Raw genomic sequence first — 18,795 nt, forward strand, 5'->3', positions numbered from 1 at the left:
GAGATTGGATTATGTAAATTGAGGCATTTAATTTTTGTAGACAAGCTGCCTGTGATAGTGTAATATTGTGGCTAGTACTCCTGCATAATGATTTGGGACCACCTTTGCATTGATTTTAGTTTAATACAACAAAATATTGATTGCTAAATTAGTTTCTTGTGCCAAGAATGGTGGGGTGGGATTGTATGTCAGAGGGCATTATATCGGGGTGCCCTCTTAGTGAAACATATATAGCAGTGGATTTCTGTGACTTCTACTTTAAAATCTTAACTTGTGCCGTGAGTCCAGCACAAAACAGTACCCACAATAAAATGGGAAAAAAAGATCTTAACTGAGCTAAATGTGTTTTTAAAAATCCCAGAATCAGTCAAAATATTTATTACCTTAAAGAAAATCAACAGTAAGCTAAATAATTGCACATATAAAAAAAGATCATGCTAAATCAAATATAGGCTCATCAACAGAATCTACATAATGATAAAACTAGTGAAGGATGCACAAGAGCTCGATTTCCGGGTGATTTGGACAGAAGGGACGCTCCCTTCACATACAATTGCAAAACCTCTGGGAATGTGCGTTTGATACCATCGAGAGAACATTAACAGTCACACTGTAAAATAAAACAGGGAGGGACTGCTACAACTTTCATCTTGAATTTGTCCCATCTTCACAAGGGGGAGCCCCGCTGACCCTACTGTGTGGCTAAGGGGGTGAGCCCGCTCCACAATGCCCACTCCTGTGAGGAACTCTCTAAAGAGTCTTACCTTTACCTCTTTAACCTTATCCCACAAGGACGTGTACAAAGATGGAACAAATGTGTTATTGTGAAACAGAAACTGACTATCCCTTTAAAGGGAGAATTGTATTTAAAAGAGACGAAGATGATGAATAACGAATAAGAGAGACAAAGATACGCTAGGGAAGGCCCACGGCAACGCACCTCTGCAAGGGCTGGAGACTGGGAACTCCAAGAAACCCACAAATTACAAACCAGCTGTCGAGCCAGAGACGAGGAGATGGATGTGTGGCATCCTGTCATCTCGAGGGAGAGAGCGAGAGAGGAGCAGCAAACGATGGCATGGCCTCAGAGCCACTTGTGAACCTGAGGTCCTAGTAATCACGCCAAGACCGCTACACGGCTTTGACTGCGTAACATGGGATACCGAAAAGTCAACTGGAAAAAAAGATACAGAGAACGAGAGGACCGAAGAGGAAAGGGGCTCAGGGGAGCGAAAGAGAAGCCAAGCCGAACGAATCGGGTACCCGGTGACATTATCCACAATAGAATCAGTTAACAGGGTAAACGGGAGACATGGGGAGGAGACGGAAAATCATTATATAAAAACATTCATACTCGTCCCAGTCAACATAATGAGAATATACGAGTGAGAAGAACAGAAGTGAATGGAAATCATATGAACATTTATACTTGTTCCAGTCAATGTAATGCGACTATCCCAGTGGGAGATGTGAATGACAATCATACGAATATTCATCCAATTCAAGACAACCAAGAAATAGCCTGGAGAATAAGAGGAGAAAAAGAAGGTTTGAGCATGCATACTTGTCGCTGTCAAGATAACAAGGACACAATAGAAAGGACAAGAGGAGTAAAGGTGTGTTCCCACTCGTCTCAAAGACATTGCGAGTATAATGCAAAAAGACAAAGATTTGCAGAATAATCATTAAGCAAGTAATCATACTCATTGCAGTCAAAGAAAGAATCATCATTCAAGGGAAGGAACATGTGACAAAGTCCTGAGAGCTAGGATAAAGAAACGTATATCTTAAACGATATATATATCCTACAGAGGCCAGAAGCCGTGAATCTAATAAAAGAGAAAGAAACTTCAATAGCGAATCACAGAAAGGTTGGATAACCCTACCCTGGGAAAAGGGAAGAATAAATATTGGAAATGGAATTAAAGAAGAAAGTACCCAACAAATAAGACACTGACAAGAGAAAAGATATTGGTACCAAACCAAGGAAGCCACATGTTGAGAAGAACAAAAAGAGTAATGAAGTACTAAAAGAACTGTGTGAGCTAATTAAAGAAGTCACAAAGTACTATTTGAAAATGAGTAATTGAATATAACTTTGCAAGTGGTGCATTTAGGCTTTCTGCTGCCGTAGGTCCAAATAAGAGCATGCGCCCCTCCCCAACTTTACTCCACCTTCACCAGATTCCGTCCCTCAACAAACTGTCCGCGTTGTCCAAACTATGCCCCTTGACCCTCATTATGTCCTGCATCATAATGACGTTAAGGTTGTAGGGATTAGAAGGTTGTTTCCTCTCTATATTCAAGCCTGTTATGTTATATTAGTTGAAAGATTGTTTTCAGACCTCTGCTACCCAATATTTGGAGAAGGCAGTGTGTTCTACAGTTGAGTGCACTAGATGTAATTGATATGGCTACTTGTCTACTTTCAGTCAGGTCCGAAAAAACAACCTTTTAGAGGAAGTGATAAGAACTTAAGCTGTCTGCCAATTGGACACAAGTGAGAGAAGGTTGGAACAAGGAATTGTGGTTTCAATGCTAATATCTGGTTTTTCTCACAAATTGGCTGCTGTCACTCTATGAGAATCACCTAGACAGGCCTGTAATATAATTGCAACATAACTACATTTCTACCATCTGGTCTTGTCAAATGGTAAAGTTTACATATAAAATATATGCAAGTGGTCCAGACACATCTTATAAAAAAAATATCATAAAAAGTACACAACCCCCTTCTCATGGTTACAGCTCTGGTGTAAGCAGGGGGCAAAATGGAAATAAGGCAAGTTACCTGCTGCAGCCGTTGTACCTCCAACCCCTTGGGCTGGAACGCCATTAAAATAGGGACAAATCAAAAGTGAAGTTTGCAAACTCTGCCTAGGCATAAACACCTCAGTAGAGTAAAAACAGTTGGAATCTTTGGCTATGTATTCTCACGGTGGAGTAATGGATAAGGGGGAACCGGAACATTCATGTGTGGGAAGCAACAGCCTTCCGCCCAGCTGCAAAATGCAGGCACATTTTATAACAAATTGAGTGGTATATACTATTTACATCATTGCTGTTTGTGCAATTGTTCAAAATAGCCAACACTCCAAGAGTAACATTGAGCAATGGATCGGGCGTTCCAGCGCAATATTACCTTTCTGGGTGTGGGTTAGGCTATGGGTCTTGCCAGCTTGTATTTAAGGTAATTTAAAATGTTTAACATCTCTGTATGTCACACATCGGGGTCTGAATGCGCCTCTCGCCTCCTCATCACGCCAGGCTAAACGGACCACTTTCAAGGCACCTACCAAAATCGTGACGGTTCGCCGCAGTATTCGACGTTTCTCAGCCCCTTATTTCTCTCGGTGGCGATTACCATGGAAATTGGGGTCAGCAACACCGAAATTACCAACGACCCAGCCTTTGCCTACAACTCCCAGGAAACCTACCTTTTGCATGTAGTTCCGACAATGCGGAACGTGAGCTCTGTCGGGCTTACGGCGCTCCGCCTCCTGGGTGATATTAGTCACTGGAGCTGGAGGAACGCTGCTTCTGATTAACGTTGTAACCGGCATACAAAGTTTCGTCTTCTGTGCCTTTCTTAACTATTGCCTTCTCGTGTGCCATTTCCTGTTTTCCCATTACGGACTGCCTTGAGATTCCTCAATTCCTCTGCTCACCCGGACTTTTGCCTGCTTTACGGTTTTGCCTTTGGATTTTGTATTTACATTGTTTTTCGTGTTGCCAGTGTACCGGACCCCATCGCCTGCCTACAATTTGCTTGCATCCTGATTCTGTACTGCCTATAGCCCGCCTGTGTACCAGACCTCTCTGCCTGTCCACTGGATTGCATTTCTTTGTTCTTCCAGAACGGGATTTGCTCTCGTTCTGTTCTGAACTACCGAACCGCCGCCTGCACCTGGTTTTCCTCACCTTCCCAGCTGACTCCAAGCTCTCAGCTTCAACCTCGTAAAACTGCGGGCGAGTTCTTCCTGCTGCCATCTTTTGGACATTTGTGCTACTAAAACATTGTGACATTTATTATGTAGCCTTCTGCAATACCTCCACCTTAGGCATATATTGTGAACTGTACCCTTCTTCATTTCAAAGTGCGTTTTTGCGGATTCCGACTCCATTCAGTTGTTTTGGAACTGTTAATTCCTCAAGTGTACGCAGGGACACTTTGCTGATAGTACACAAGGACTCATTGCTGAAAGTGCACACAGGGACGCTTTGCTGAAAAGTGCACCTACTTGTATCAAGTGCGCTCCTCGTGCCGCCCGGGTATAGCATCCCTACTAACCTCCCTGTTTATTGTTTTGTACTTCCGTTGTATTATAGTTTGGATTAATTAGGTTATTTCAAATCCTGTTCTGGTAAGACCTCCTTAACACTTATTTAATGTACCCTATCTGAAACCATCGGAATAGAATCTAATATCATTTCTATACCTACAGGGGGATTCCCATTCTTGTTCCTTTCAATTACAAGGGGAGTGGGCGACCCAGGTACTTCCTGCTTTTGTGAGGGTTTTCTTGTGGTGGTCTTTACTGTCACCAAGTACTTACCATTTGTCTTTTTCTTTCTCCCCGCTCTTTTGGGTGATCGGTCTCTTTGTCTGCGATTAAGCACAGCAGAGGGTCATATCATCAAAAAGAGCTTATTTCGCTCAACAGAGAGGAGGCTCAGGTGGAGGCTCCATCTCGAGCTCTTCAAGCAACCACCCAGTATAACCATCCTGGTTGCTTGCCCTGTTTACTCGTCGGCCGGTGAGTAACACTGTAGAGTAGGTTGGACTGTACAATGCATAGGAACATTTTGAGATTTGTGGGTATAGGTGTAGAAGTCCTGCTGTCGTTTGAAGTACTGTTCACAGTAAAAGTCCTACCTTGTATTTAAAATATAATGAATGTAAAGATTACTTATAATCATCAGTAGGGCTGTACTGAATAGCATATTTAGTATTCGGCCGAAGCCGAATATGAAGCCGAATAGTTTCTTTATTTAATAAGTCATGTTCCAAACTTCAAAAAACACACTTATTAAGAAAACAAATAAAGCACCATTTTAAATGCATTCTATACTTTTATTTCTCTTCATTGTAATTAATGTAGCATCTTTATTTAAAGTATAAAAGCCAGAAATGAAGCAGATTTAACCAAAATGAAGGGACCAAATGTACAGAAGATTTTTGCATATTCAGTGCCAGTTAAAGTCGGAGGCTTCACAAATGCAAAAGGGCTGCCTTTGTGAATCAGATGAATTGCATTCTCTATCCAGTTGCAAAATCGATGTGGTCTAGTTTCGAAACTTTTTTGCAGCTCACATAGAAATGTATATAATGGTTCATGCCGGCTCATGCAGGACACAAGTCAGAGGAAATCTGAAATGCGTGAACTCCATCTCACAACTATTCACCCCACCCAAATAAATGCAGCTCACTTTTCACTTGCCACCCCTTCTCGCCAATATTCAAACATATGCAACTTATCATTCCTGATAAAATATCAGATAATGTTAAATTCAGAACTGAATTCCTTCAAAAAAGAATAGTGGGGACTACGATGTATGCAATGGGAAGTAACATGACAGGAACTGAAAGTATCTATGCACATGTCTTTCAGTTTGTCTTTTCCAACTGAAAAAAGTGCACATTGCTTATAAGCATTCGCCAAAAGAAAATATTTTCCTGTATTGTTGCTGGCTAAGTATAAAAGATGAGCACCTTTTATGTCTATGAATCTGTAACAAAACATGCCCTAAAAAGCAGATTAGAATATAAGATATTTTTCAGCTGTGTAATAACACTTTGTCTGATCCAATTCTATTCAGCTTTGCAAACTGAAGTCTATATTTGCCTTTCTGAGTTCAAGTTGCATTGTATTCAAAGGAGAATGTCAAAGAATTCGGCAAGAGCCGAATAGCTTTTTTTCAGCCGGAATTCGGCCGAATACTTACTCGAAGCCGAAGTTCGGTACACCCTTAATCATAACAGTTATGCATTGTGTGACATATTTTACAGTTGGTTCTCCTGGTAGTACTGAGCGTGCTGCAGAATGCCATCAAAGACCTAATAAACCCAGCAGGGATTGCCATTTTTCCGCTTAGCACCGAGCAGCTTCTGTAAAGATGGCTGAATGGATATCTTCACAGGACACCTTTACAGCTGTGAAACAGTGTGTACCTTTGGCATATAGTTTTTGTTCCCACCCTTCTATAGCTTTGGGTATCCTTTCACAGGTTTCGTGATGCACTTGGGCATTCAGATTTACTTTTGCCATTTTAACTTCTCTATGATCTATTTCATGCTTGTATCTTTTGGGCAGCCACAGACCTCTGAAGTAGGGAAATTAGTGCTTGCTTCTGAACATCATTTTAGTGCCACCTGTGGGAACTCTCTGCTTCACTTAAGCATAGGCATGCATTCAATATTGTAAAATGATGCATCATTTTTAACCTTTACTTTTCTGAAGAGAAAACCCTAATTTTGCAACAATTTAAAAAATGCATGTTGTGCATCTGAATATTAAAGTGATTGCTTAACACAGTGTATGTGTGTGTTGTTTAGAAAGAACTCCAAAGATAATGTGAAGTGGCACCAATAAAACAAATGAGGTTTTGGCTATTTTGCACATTAAAGAGCATTTTGGGTAGATAAGAATGACTAAAGAGCTTTATACCCGTCATATGTCTGAGAGTTGTATGACTGAATCTTTAAATACCTAAAGCATGCAGAGTTTGGTACGTGCTTTTTTTTTTTTAACAAGCGTCAACCCAACTATAAAGCTTTTGTAAATATCAAGCAGATATACATGTTTGGTCATCAAAGACTTTAGCTGTCAGAGTGGAATGACTGCTAACAGCTCAAAGTTACTTGCATTGTTGTGGATCAGCCAGACTCGGAGAAACAACATTGGCTTCATATTTAAAAAATGACACCCAATAAATTGAAAATAAACTCCAATAAAATGTTGCTCCTCTGGCAATTTCCCACTCGAAGACCTGGGCCTAGTTGGCCTTGTTATAAATATGTCTATGGCAGGGAATAGTTTGCTAGTTCGCACTAGCAGTCCTCCTGGCCTTAGTGAATTGGTGGGCCTAGCTAAGAAGGACAAGTGTGAATATTATAGTAAGACACTGCAGAGCAAAGATGGGGTATGCCTGGAAGGAATAACTGGACACTCATTCAAGTAGCTGTTAAGATGGATTTCTGAACTCTGACCTGGTGTGCAGAGGTTCAGGAGGCCAGCCTAGTTTTCTGGAACAGGGTAACCTTCTGGACAAGCCAGACCAATCAAGGTAGCTTGGCGGCGGTCAAGACTAGGTCTCAGGAGGGGTGAGGGTGACTGAAAGACCTCAATGAGCACACAGAGTAAAGGGCACTTACAAATCACTACCAGTCATGTGTAGATATATTAAAAAAACATTTATTTAATTTAATTTAATATTTATTGTGCTATAGTTTAAAATATAAACTTTACACAAATTTAACACAACTAACATGATAAAAAGTCTAACATACTTCAAATACAATTTTTAAATATACATGAATTGCAATACAAAATACTATGTTAAAAAGAACAAATAATTCACATTATACTCAGATATATATAAAATTTCATAGCATCGGTATGAGAATTATTTCATAAAACCTATTCCTCTACAGAGTTATACCCAATCTTATTTCAATTTGCAACCAAACAGTATACAGAGCTATTAAGAGACGTAGACTGTTGGAGTTGAGGCAATAGTGCCAAAACAGAGCTTCCCCAATATATGTAGTTTCATGCACATAGCTGCCGAGAAGGAGGGTAAAAGTGCCAACCATCTCCGAGCACTCAGTCAGCAAATGTTTTGCAGTCTCCAAATGCTTATGCACTTTACATAATCGGCAGATACGTTCCTCGGCAGCCATACAGTCTTTTCTCCCCGTATTACTAAGGGTAGGTAGTTGTTCTAGGCGAAGCAGTAATATAAACCGTCTAAGCTTGATAGATGGACAGATATTCAAGTATCTCTGGGGTTTCCTAAATTCAAATAGTCTATATTGCACATACTGGTAGCTGCTCAAACTCTTAAGATGTTCAAAATTCTCCAGCCAATCCCAAAGGTCGATACGTTTACTCAATGCTCTATTTACTTTATCTGAGTATTTACCATCTCTGGATTGCCAGCCTATTTCGGAGAACAGATTGTTCATCTGATCAACAATTGAAGAGGTTGTTCCTTCCTTTATTATTTCCTGGTGTACCGCTTGTAATATGTCGTTACTTGTATCTCGAACCATTCTGAGATATAACGCGGCTCGCTTCTTTAGCACCAATGCCTTTAGGGAGGTTAAACCCAATTCTAATCTAAGGATGGCCATCGGAATTGAGGGAGGTAGACCAAGCACACGACGCAGGTTCAAGTGTGGCAATTTGGCAGCTCTGCGTTTTTCAGCGACGAAGATACAGTGATGATTCCCAAACAAGACAGTGGTGATTTCTCTGCTCCTGGTGGATGGATCTGGCCAGTTCCACTGCAGCAGGCTTCAGGGGCAAGAGGGGCACAAATGCAGCGCACCTGCAAAGGTCGTCACCACGGCTGGCCGACACGGTAACTGCGTATGCTCCGGTTCGGGCACACTCGTCTCACTTCAGACCTGGGAACGCCAAGTGTACGAAATTCGGTGTGAGGGTGCCGTGAACCCAGAGCTAGCGATATATCAAATTTCAAGGGCCTCCTCAAAACGGCAGGGGTATCAGGGAACAGAGTCTGCGTAAGCTGGTCAGCCCACTGGTTGGCCCACGGACACTTCCAAGAAGGTTTACTTGCAGGTTTTGATGAAGGTGCCGAGAATAGTTGGTCTCACTATTCCAATGGGTTGAAGCATCTTCGCAGACCTTCTAGGACGACCAGATGCAGAGGGGTCCCACGGGACGACAGCGGGCTCAGGATGCCAAAACTTCCAGCGGGTCACCAGCAGTTCCTCGACTCAGCTTCTTAGTTTCAGGATACTTGGATCCTATCCTTCATTCAGTGAGAACTCCAGAGATCGACATGGTATGGATGTTTGGGGCCTTCTCTTATCCAGAATCGCCCAATGGGAGATCTGCTGAAATACAGGCATACCATACATGGACCAATCACAGACCACGGTGGTCCCAGGTATTCACAGCACTCCAGACTCTCTGGCACCCAGGATGTGTATTGGAACCAGACGTTCCAGCCCACATCTTGGAGGCACACACAAAAGGCATGCAGAAGCCTGCAAAAACTTGGCGTTTCGCTGGAGAATGCATGCCCAAATAAGGACTGACCCGGGTCGGCTCGACCTGGGAAAGTTGAAGGGGCAAGATGGCTAAAGGACAGGACAAAGAACCTCGTGACATGGCCAATTTGGAGCCAGACCACCTATTCGTGCCAAACGCTGTAACCGTGGTTTACCTGGCAGGAAAGCGTTACAAATATACGAAGTGATAAGTTGCCACCAGCCCGGTCTAAGACACATCTGCACTTCTCCAACAAAATCCTTCGAGAGTAACTAGGGCCTTTGGAAAGGACTAATAGACCCAAGGTTACGGGTAGCATTGTACACTTGTTACATGCTGCAGAAAAGTTGCAACAGTGGAAAGGACTGAGGGGAAACAAAGTCTCCCAGTACTGACTGTTTTAAGGGCATGTCAGTTTCCCCATAAAAAGTGAGCGAAAAGCCCAGAGGAGTGCAGCAGAAGGCTTGGCTCCTCTGGTAAAGTCAGACTATGGTGTTAAACATCAGCAAAACGTTGGGGGGTACACAACTTCAGGGAAAATTACACATGAAATGGTAATCTTTCCTAACAGTAGCCTTCTACGAAAAGGACATAGCACGGAACAGGCTAGAAACCTTTTACAGGACATAGGACAAGAAGATTCATGAGCTAGATGTTCGCTCTAATCATCACCCAAAGTGAAGTGGAGTTGACTGAAGAATATGAAAGTTTAGACCGAGGGTAGGCAATTCGGAGGCGTTATTATTATTATAATTGGTTATTTATAACAAGCTTAATACTGAAGAGGATTCTAAGCATGGTCCCATGATTCAAACCTGTGTTGCTCTGCGTCGTCTTTCATCCAAGATGAGCGCATTGCCACTGAGCTATACTACCCGTACCCGTTGAGGGTCGTGGTGGAGGAACATAGAGAACATTTAATGAATAATGCAGAGGGTCCTCATGATGGATGTGATTTGTAATGCCCTTGTGAAGAAAGAACCACTATGCTGGAAATTGAGGGTGGGGGAAGGGAGCTATGAATTGAAAGGTAGCCTATATTAATTTGGTAGCACAACTGTACTGGCTGGCAGGGGCATGTGATGTTGGAAAGTCTTTGTAGACTGCTTTTTTCTTTACAAACTGGTGGTAAACTATGGTAAACTATATTATACCACATTAAACTGGTGTTCATTTGATATATATATATATATATATATATATATATATGAACGAATATGTAAATAGAAATGGGCACAAGGAAAGCCATCTTGCTTTGACGACAGAGAATATAGAACTAAGATGGCCCAGGTCAGGGAATAATATTCAATCGAGGAATTTAAACAGAATGGCCACTTCAAAAAGCTTCAAGAGATCTAAACACGATATGTACTCTGGGATATGAACACAAGTGATATCCAAAACATGAATCTACATAAGAAAATATGGTATCAAGCACATTTAGCATGTTCATTAGTGTGGGATACTTCGACAAAACATTCTATTTTTTTGGAATTATTAAAAAAATAACTTTAAAACATTTTTAAGAACTCTGTGGTTGCAAAGTGAAGAAAGAAAACAAAAGGACATACAGATACAGAAGGTAACACCACTCTGACCCGTTTACACATTCCATGTCTTTTTGTTTATCCAAGCAAACTGACCATTTATGGTTGGTGCAAAAAGTAACGTACCTGTGTGTGGCCTCATCCTCTTTGTCAGGCAGCCTACCATTTGATGTTTGGTCCTGCAAAAATAAGTAAGTAAATGAATGTCTTGCAATTGAAATATGCTGTGGTCCAATCGGATGCAAAACAAATCACATGGTCCCTTAATCAACATTATTTTATTTCAGCATTTGGGAAGCTGTGAGAGTTGGTCAATGTTTGAATACAATGAACATATGTCCAAGTATTTTCAAACAGATAGGACAGATGGCAATCTTCCCACATTGCAATGTGTGTCTACACATATACATACATTCTAAATGTCTTTAAACAAAATAGTGACATCGTCTTTGGGCTACAAATTCCCTTTGTTTCATGCCCATCTTATCCTAGCAGGTCTCAAAATGTGCACTTGTCACTAGCCATTGGCGAGTAATCGACTCATGGCAAGTAAGACATGGTGTGCTGCGTGTGTGGAGAACTGAGGGTTCAGTCATTTTTACACCTAATAGTTGATCCTAGTCTCGCATCCAAAGATGTGAACTGTGCTGCACCAGATTCATTTATTACTGTTCTTTGGTGTCCGTCTATACAGAAAAGAATCAGTATCTTAATGTTACTGGGAAAATGTATTAATGCAAAACACTGAAGATGGTCTGATCATAAACCCATTTTCAAAAAGTGAAAAATGGGAAAGATAAAGGGAAGAAGAATTTCCTGACTAAGCGGTCCATATTCCAAGCAATTAAAGCAACAAAACAATAAACAAATCTTATTATGGATTCACGTTTGCTAAAATTTCGAGGGCTGCAGAGTCATGGAAAAAATAGCACCTAAAGTTTTACAAAAAAGCTCATTGCTTTAGTGTTGAAAAACAATATCCTTGTGCGGTAACTATTCAGCCATCAGTATGGACATTAGAAATGAAATACGTAGCACAGTAAAAAAAGAGAACAATCTGTTTCTATGTGGGCCTGATGAGAAGATTAACTCTGTGTTTTAACAAGTATTGGGGTAAAGGTAAAAACACAGTATTTCCAAAATAATTTGTTTTTACCAGTTGCCATATGACCCATATATTTACTGCACGCAACATACCTCTGAAATACTCTTTGCGAAAATACGCATTATAAAGTTGCAACACCCCATTAAAATTCCTCGAAGTTTTACCTGTATCCAAAAGGTGAACATAAAAAGTCCTCCCCCTGCCAGATGTTTTAAAAGTTGTTTTCCTGTACTGAAAGAATGTGCTAGTGCATATGTTCACTGCAGAAAATAAAAAAATCCGAAGGTAAACCCCTGCCTCCCAAAGTTGGTGAAAAAGCAGGCCTCTTCGGTAACAACCTTCTAACCCCTTTAAGTAATGCAATACCCTGGAAGGATAGATGATGATGATGATGATGATGATGCTGCTTCAGTGCATTATTAAAGGTAATAGCGGTATGAGCTGCTACAGTATCCAATCCTTTTACATCCTCAAAACAAGTGTGGAAAACTACTAATATTTATCAGTGATAGCTTGCAATTCAGATGAATGCTTAAGATTTTACAAGGTACTGGTGGTTGGCTTCAAAGTTGGAAATGGTATGAAGCATTGCACATAGCAATTTCACATCTGCTACAGTGCGAATTTCATTTACAGAATTAACTGTCAATATATTGATCATTCCATGCTATTATTGGATAGGATATATTTAACTCAACATTTAGTAATTTTTGTATTTCTAACGTTGGTTGGGTATACTTATTGATAACCCATTGATGGTCTTATGTGTATATTGATTCTACAAAAATGTGGGGTACATGCATCTATGAGCTAGGAGGATTTAGGCATCTAGTTAGAGACTTACCTTTTAGATGTTTCCTTCCTTTTTTCTCTTTTCCTCCTTTCTCTTTTTCCGTTTTTTTGAATAGCAGTACACTACAATTTCTGCACTGCTCTTTATCCCTAACTGCAGCATCGGTTATCGCAAGGCATGCACTCCTATTTTTCACATCTAATTTAAATTGTGTATTAAAATGAATTGTGTATTTACATGTGTATTTTTATGATACATTATGTGCTAATTCTTCTAATGGCTTTTTGATATGTGATGAATAAAATATGCTAATTTTATATTTTCCTTGACTTGGCCTGTATCCTCCCTGGTGCTTATGATTCAAGTCATATTTATTCTTTCTTGAGTCAGGTTTTCAGTTCCGTGTGACCCATCCCCTTCTGGGTTATTTGGTTGCGTTTTCTCCCCGGGTCCACGTTGTAGGGGTCACCCATCCTTGGTTCCATTATGTGCAATTTGACAGCACTCACTAAATAGATCAGCCAACGTTGTCAGATTCATTTGATTTTGTATTGAACAATTGGAGCAGTCAGAGGAGCGGTAGTGCAGCTTTCTTTTGCGACGACCTAAAGTTGGCCCCTCATAGCCTTCATTCATATCAGCATGCCAAGGTTATAATTCTTCCCTTATGATTTTTCTTACAATCTTAATTCTGCCTTTGTGATTCTTTGATTAGCAGTCTTCCTTTACGAGCCACAGCCAGTGATAAAATGTTTCCTCTCTGAACGACGTTGAGAATGCCAAATTGTGGCTAACAAGGTTCTTTTGTCTGTTATGCAAAAAACAAAAATCAACTATATGATGCTAAGTATTTGAACTATAACAGGATCTTTAAGGAAGTGTTAATTAAATCCAGGGAACTCTGACAGTGTAGTTGGCATCAGTGACAAAGGGAGCAAAATGTGGGAGCATGATCTACTATTCCTATTGTTCCCATATCTGCACTAGTAAGATAAGATCATAGTGTGGTGCTTAGGAACATATAATCTACTTGTATGGAAGTGTGTGGGAGAAAATTTATCAGGCCCCTGGTTCTCTCTTCATTTGCATCATATGCCCATTTCCACCATCTGGCCTAGAGTTTTTTTGTAGGCTGCATGAGAATGTTGTACCCTGTGAGCTGACATGGACATGTCCTAAATCGCATATAGAATCCACCATAGATACAATAACCCCGTAATCAAATACAAGAGCTCCTGAAAGGTGTCAAGAAAGGTGTCCTGGGAAATGTTTGGCTCATAAAGTGTTGCTAGTGTAAAAAGTCTGTCGTTCTGCATCTCTTAACAACTAGTGCATCAATCAAAGTATCTTTGCGGAAAGCTACCAGTACACTATGCATTTTTATTTTTGGAGGATGCTTGAAAGATCCGTAGATGTAAATCATGTCAGAATCTGTCCTGATCTCTTGTTACTAGGTGGGCTTCCTGGAAAGCAAAGCTATTGCGTCTCACTCATTATGTCCTGCCATATTCTCATTCTTTTAACTGCAGAGTTTAATCTTTGGCTATTTGGGGAATAAAATATCTTAAATCAAGGCTAAACTTTGTAAGGGAATAGTTTCTTACCTGTAACTCCATTTCTCCAGCATTGGTATCTTTCATGGATTCACATGCTTAGAATATTCCCCGTCGTCAGACTGGGACCACTCGATACACATATATAGCCTTTTCCTATAGGAAAACTTCTGACACTTTTGTGTCCTATCTACGTCCTTTTGGGGCCCGCATACGCATGCCCCGTAGGACGTCGCGGTATAAAAGCCCCGCCCCCGCGGCTCCCTTCAGATTTCGGCCCCACCAAAGTAGGAAGGGTCAAACCTATCAAGCATATACATTGCATCCCGGGGAGGCTGGCGGGCGCATGTGAATCCATGAAAGATACCAATGCTGGACAAATGGAGTTACAGGTAAGAAACTATTCCCTTCTCCAGCATTGGATCTTTCATGGATTCACATGCTTAGAATAGATTGTATTGCAGTAAACTGGAAGACAGCGGTGAGAATGCAATGCAATATACACCCACAAAAATACACAATGCATAGGTACACAAGAAATAAGTTTACCCATATATCTGTACCTCCATAAAGCATACGGTCACCAACAGGTAGAAAAAACTCTCCACAGTGTAGAGCTTACCTTATTGAAAGATCGCGCAAGACTGCTCTTCCCATCTGCACCTCGTCCGCATGCTGCCTCGCAAGGCAGTAGTGGCGGGTAAACGTGTGGGGCACCGACCATGCTGCAGCCTGGCATATGTCCGTTAGCGGAATTCCTGCCCATAATGCTGCTGAAGAGGACGTTGATCTTGTAGAATGGGCTCTAGGATGCCCTTGCAGCGGCCTTGGAGTGGCAAAACGCAATCGTCGACGAGACCCACCGAGCCAGTCCTTGCTTAGAAATTGCATTTCCTCTCGCCAACGGACCATACGCGATGAACAGTTGTCGAGTAGAACTGAGTTCTTGTGTACGATGTAGGTAAAATTTTAGGGCCCTCTTAACGTCCAAGGTATTAAGAGCTTTTTCCGCTGCCGATGATGGGGTCGCGAAGAAAGTAGGGAGGACAATGGATGAGTGTTTGTGATACACTGTAGGAACTTTCGGAACGAAAGTAGGATTAGTTGCCAGAACCACCTTGTCTTTAAAGAATCTTAGGTATGGAGGGTCTACGACCAATGCTTGCAGTTCCGAGATTCTCCTAGCTGACCTGATAGCAATTAAGAACGCCAATTTCCACGATATGAATTTCATGTCCGAAGTGGCCATAGGCTCAAAGGGTGGTTTCATTAAGCCTGCCGGCACTACGTTGAGACTCCATGTTGGTGGAAAACGTTTTACTGGGGGAAAATTTCGAAATAAACCCCTCATGAAGTGTTTCACTAACCTGTCGCTGAATAAAGGAGACGACTGTCTCTTCCTCGTGAACCTAGAGATGGCCGCCAAGTGCCCCTTTATCAATGTGAAAGATAAACCCCCCCTCTGCCAAGTGAAGCAGATAAGGCAGAACTTGCTCCAGAGTCACCTTTAACGGGTGTAGACCTTGTTGTCCTCGACACCACTCACAGAACCTTCGCCACTTATAGGTGTAAGATTTGTTGGTAGAAGGGGCCCGAGCCGCTTGCAGAATTTTCTGGCAATCCTCCGAAACGTCAGGAGCCAGGCTGTGAGGTTGAGACTGTCCGGGTCGTGATGCCACACCGTACCTTTGTCCCGGGACAGTAGGTTCGGGACCCTCGGAAACGCTATTGGTTGTTCCAGCGACAAGTGAAGCAGGTCGGAAACCCACGGTTGCCTCGGCCAGTACGGTGCCAGTAGAATTACCCGGCAACTGTACCTGCGTATCCACTGCGTAAAAGAACTTGTCCGTCCATGGGAAGGAGTACGCCTCCCCCATGGAACCCTCCTGAGGCCATCTGCTTGCGAATTGCTCGCATTTCTTGTTTTCCTTCGTTGCGAAGACGACCAGTGGGGGGTGACCCCATTCCTCGAAAACTTTCGTCAGCTGAAGTGTGTCCATTTCCCATTCGTGTATCTGGGCCATCCTTCTGCTGAGGGAATCCGCTTGCGAGTTCCTCACTCCCGGGAGATGTTGAGCCACGATGGATATCTCGTGCTTTAATGCCCAACGCCACACTTTCTGGGCCTCCATGGAAAGGGTCCTGGATCGCATCCCCCCCTTGTTTTCTCAAATAAAACATGGCCGTCGTATTGTCCGTCAGCACTCGTACTCTCGATCCCTTGATGTGTGGTAGGAACGCCTTAAGGCCCATCGTACTGCTCTGAGCTCTAACACGTTGATGTGTAGGAGTGACTCCGTTTGAGACCAACGACCTTGCGTTTGAAGAGTGCCCATGTGAGCTCCCCAGCCGGTTAGAGACGCATCCGTGACTATGGTTAGCTGGAACTCCGGCTCCTGTAGGGGTACACCGTTGTTCAGGATGTGGAAACTCTGCCACCACTGAAGAGTCTGAAGCAGTTTGTCGTCGTCGATGATTATCTTGTCTGACCACGATCCTTGGGCCTGTGTCCACCTGTCCGCCAGGAACTCCTGAACTGGCCTCATGAATAGGCGACAGTTGGCCACCAGATGGATGCAGGATGCCATGGCCCCTAGGACGAAATACGAAACGTATTTTCTCACTGAAAGCTTGGTGTTTCGCCGTAGTCGACCCGCCAGTTGATTGGGTTTTGAGATTCTGACAAGGGAAGGCTTCACTAGCCCAGACTGGGTTTCGAACTGTGCCCCCAGGAACACCAACGTTCTCGATGGCATCAGCGAGGATTTTTTGAAGTTTATGGCAAATCCCAGCTGTTGTAGAAGCTGCATGGTGGCTTGCAAACTTGTGTTGGTCGACGCTGGGGAGGATCCCCTTACCAGCCAGTCGTCGAGATATGGGTATAAATGGTGGCCTTGCATTCTTAGCCAGGCCGCTACTGGGGCCAGGCATTTTGTGAACGTTCTGGGGGAGGTTTTGAGCCCAAAGGGAAGAACCGTGAACTGGTAGTGAGTCCGCCCTATCACAAATCTCAGGAACTTCCTGTGTTTCCGACACATTGGAATATGGAAGTACGCGTCCTGCAAATCCAGGGACGCCAGAAAATCCCCTTCTTGAACGGCTCGGATCACTTCCTGGAGCGTGAGCATTTTGAATTTTAGGCTCTTTAAGGACTTGTTGAGATCGCGTAAGTCTAGAATGGGATACCATTTTCCGTTTGGCTTTTTCACAACGAAGTATCTTGAGTAAACCTCTTGACCTTTCTGTGATGCTGGAACTAATTCTATCACACCTTTTGCTAACATGAGTGTTACCTCCTGTTGCAGTACCTTCAGATGGGAATGAGCAACGAACGCAGGTGGAATGTGCGGAGGGCTGCGCTTGAATTGTAGAGAATGTCCGTTCCTTATTGTGTCCAATACCCATTGATCTGTCGTTATTCGTTCCCATTCGTCGACATAGGCTGATACTCTTCCCCCCAGAACGGTGTGTTGCTCGTCATTGCTGATCTTTATTTTGCTTCTCTCTCGACGACGACGGATAGGATGGTCTCTTCCTGGAGGTCTGGAAGTTCCGGCGTCGGTTTGCTGTTTGAGAAGCATGCCTGTATCCCTGGGAGGGGTACGCCGACCTACTGAAGGATCTGTCTCCTGACGCAGAGAATCTGGAATTACCTGAAGCCCCTCTAAAGGGACGAAAAGACTTGTAGCTTCGGCCACTCTGGAGGGCACCCAATAAACGTGCCGTGTCAGAGTCCTCTTTCATTCCCTTTAGGGCCTCATCTACTTTCTCTCCGAATAGAAGGTCTCCCTCAAAGGGCATATCTAATACTTTGTATTGTACCTCCGGCCTGAAGTAGGTACACTTAAACCATGACTGTCGTCGTAACACGACCCCATTGACTTGCTTGAAGCCTGATTCAACGAGGTCCACCGCAATGTTTATTGCATGATTGGAGGCTTCCTCACCCTCTCGGACAAGTAACATCGCCGCCTTCCTATGCTCTTCCGGAAGATGATCCAGCAACGGAGCCAGCCTGTGCCACATTTCTCTGTCGTATTTGGCTACAATAGCCAGAGGGTTTGCAGCCTTTACTGTAGTTGCTCCCACAGATAGCACTTTTTTGCCAAAGGCATCCTGACGTCTTGCCTCGTTTTCAGGCGGAGTCGTGCACTTGTGCTGGGCCTTCGCTTTCCTCGCCGCTGCCGCCGACACCACCGATTCAGGCGTTGGTTGGGAGGATAAGCACTTGGGGGTAGACTCTGGCGCCTTAAATCTTTTCTCAAGGCGACCTTTTACCGCCAGTTCCGAAAAGGGGTGACGTATTGTCTGCAAACCCTCCTTCCACACATGATCTAGTATGGGTATTGAAAACACTGACCTCCTTCTCTTACCCATGTGGTCGAAAAGAAAACAGTCCTTTTTCTGTTCTTCCTGGGACAAACCGAATTCCTTACACGCCTTCTCCATCATAGAATAGAATGATGCAATATCATCCGGGGGGACGGCTGAGCTGGGCTCCTCGGGGTTTCTAACTCCACCTCTGACTCCCAGGCTGGATCCCTGGAGGGGGATG

At 43.0% G+C, this 18,795-nt stretch overlaps 1 protein-coding gene across 5 annotated transcripts in view; it reads right to left on the reverse strand.

The window, feature by feature from the left end:
• Positions 1 to 18,795, reverse strand: part of AZI2 (5-azacytidine induced 2) — a 676,621-nt gene that overhangs the window by 252,283 nt on the left and 405,543 nt on the right. For all 5 annotated transcript variants that reach the window (XM_069648790.1, XM_069648785.1, XM_069648787.1 and 2 more), the window contains one exon: positions 10,916 to 10,968. In XM_069648790.1, the coding sequence (XP_069504891.1) occupies positions 10,916 to 10,968 (53 nt within the window). The remainder of the gene's footprint in view (positions 1 to 10,915; positions 10,969 to 18,795) is intronic.

The sequence above is a fragment of the Ambystoma mexicanum genome, chromosome 2q, assembly GCF_040938575.1.
Source record: "Ambystoma mexicanum isolate Mex_15411 chromosome 2q, UKY_AmexF1_1, whole genome shotgun sequence".
NCBI lineage: Eukaryota > Metazoa > Chordata > Amphibia > Caudata > Ambystomatidae > Ambystoma > Ambystoma mexicanum.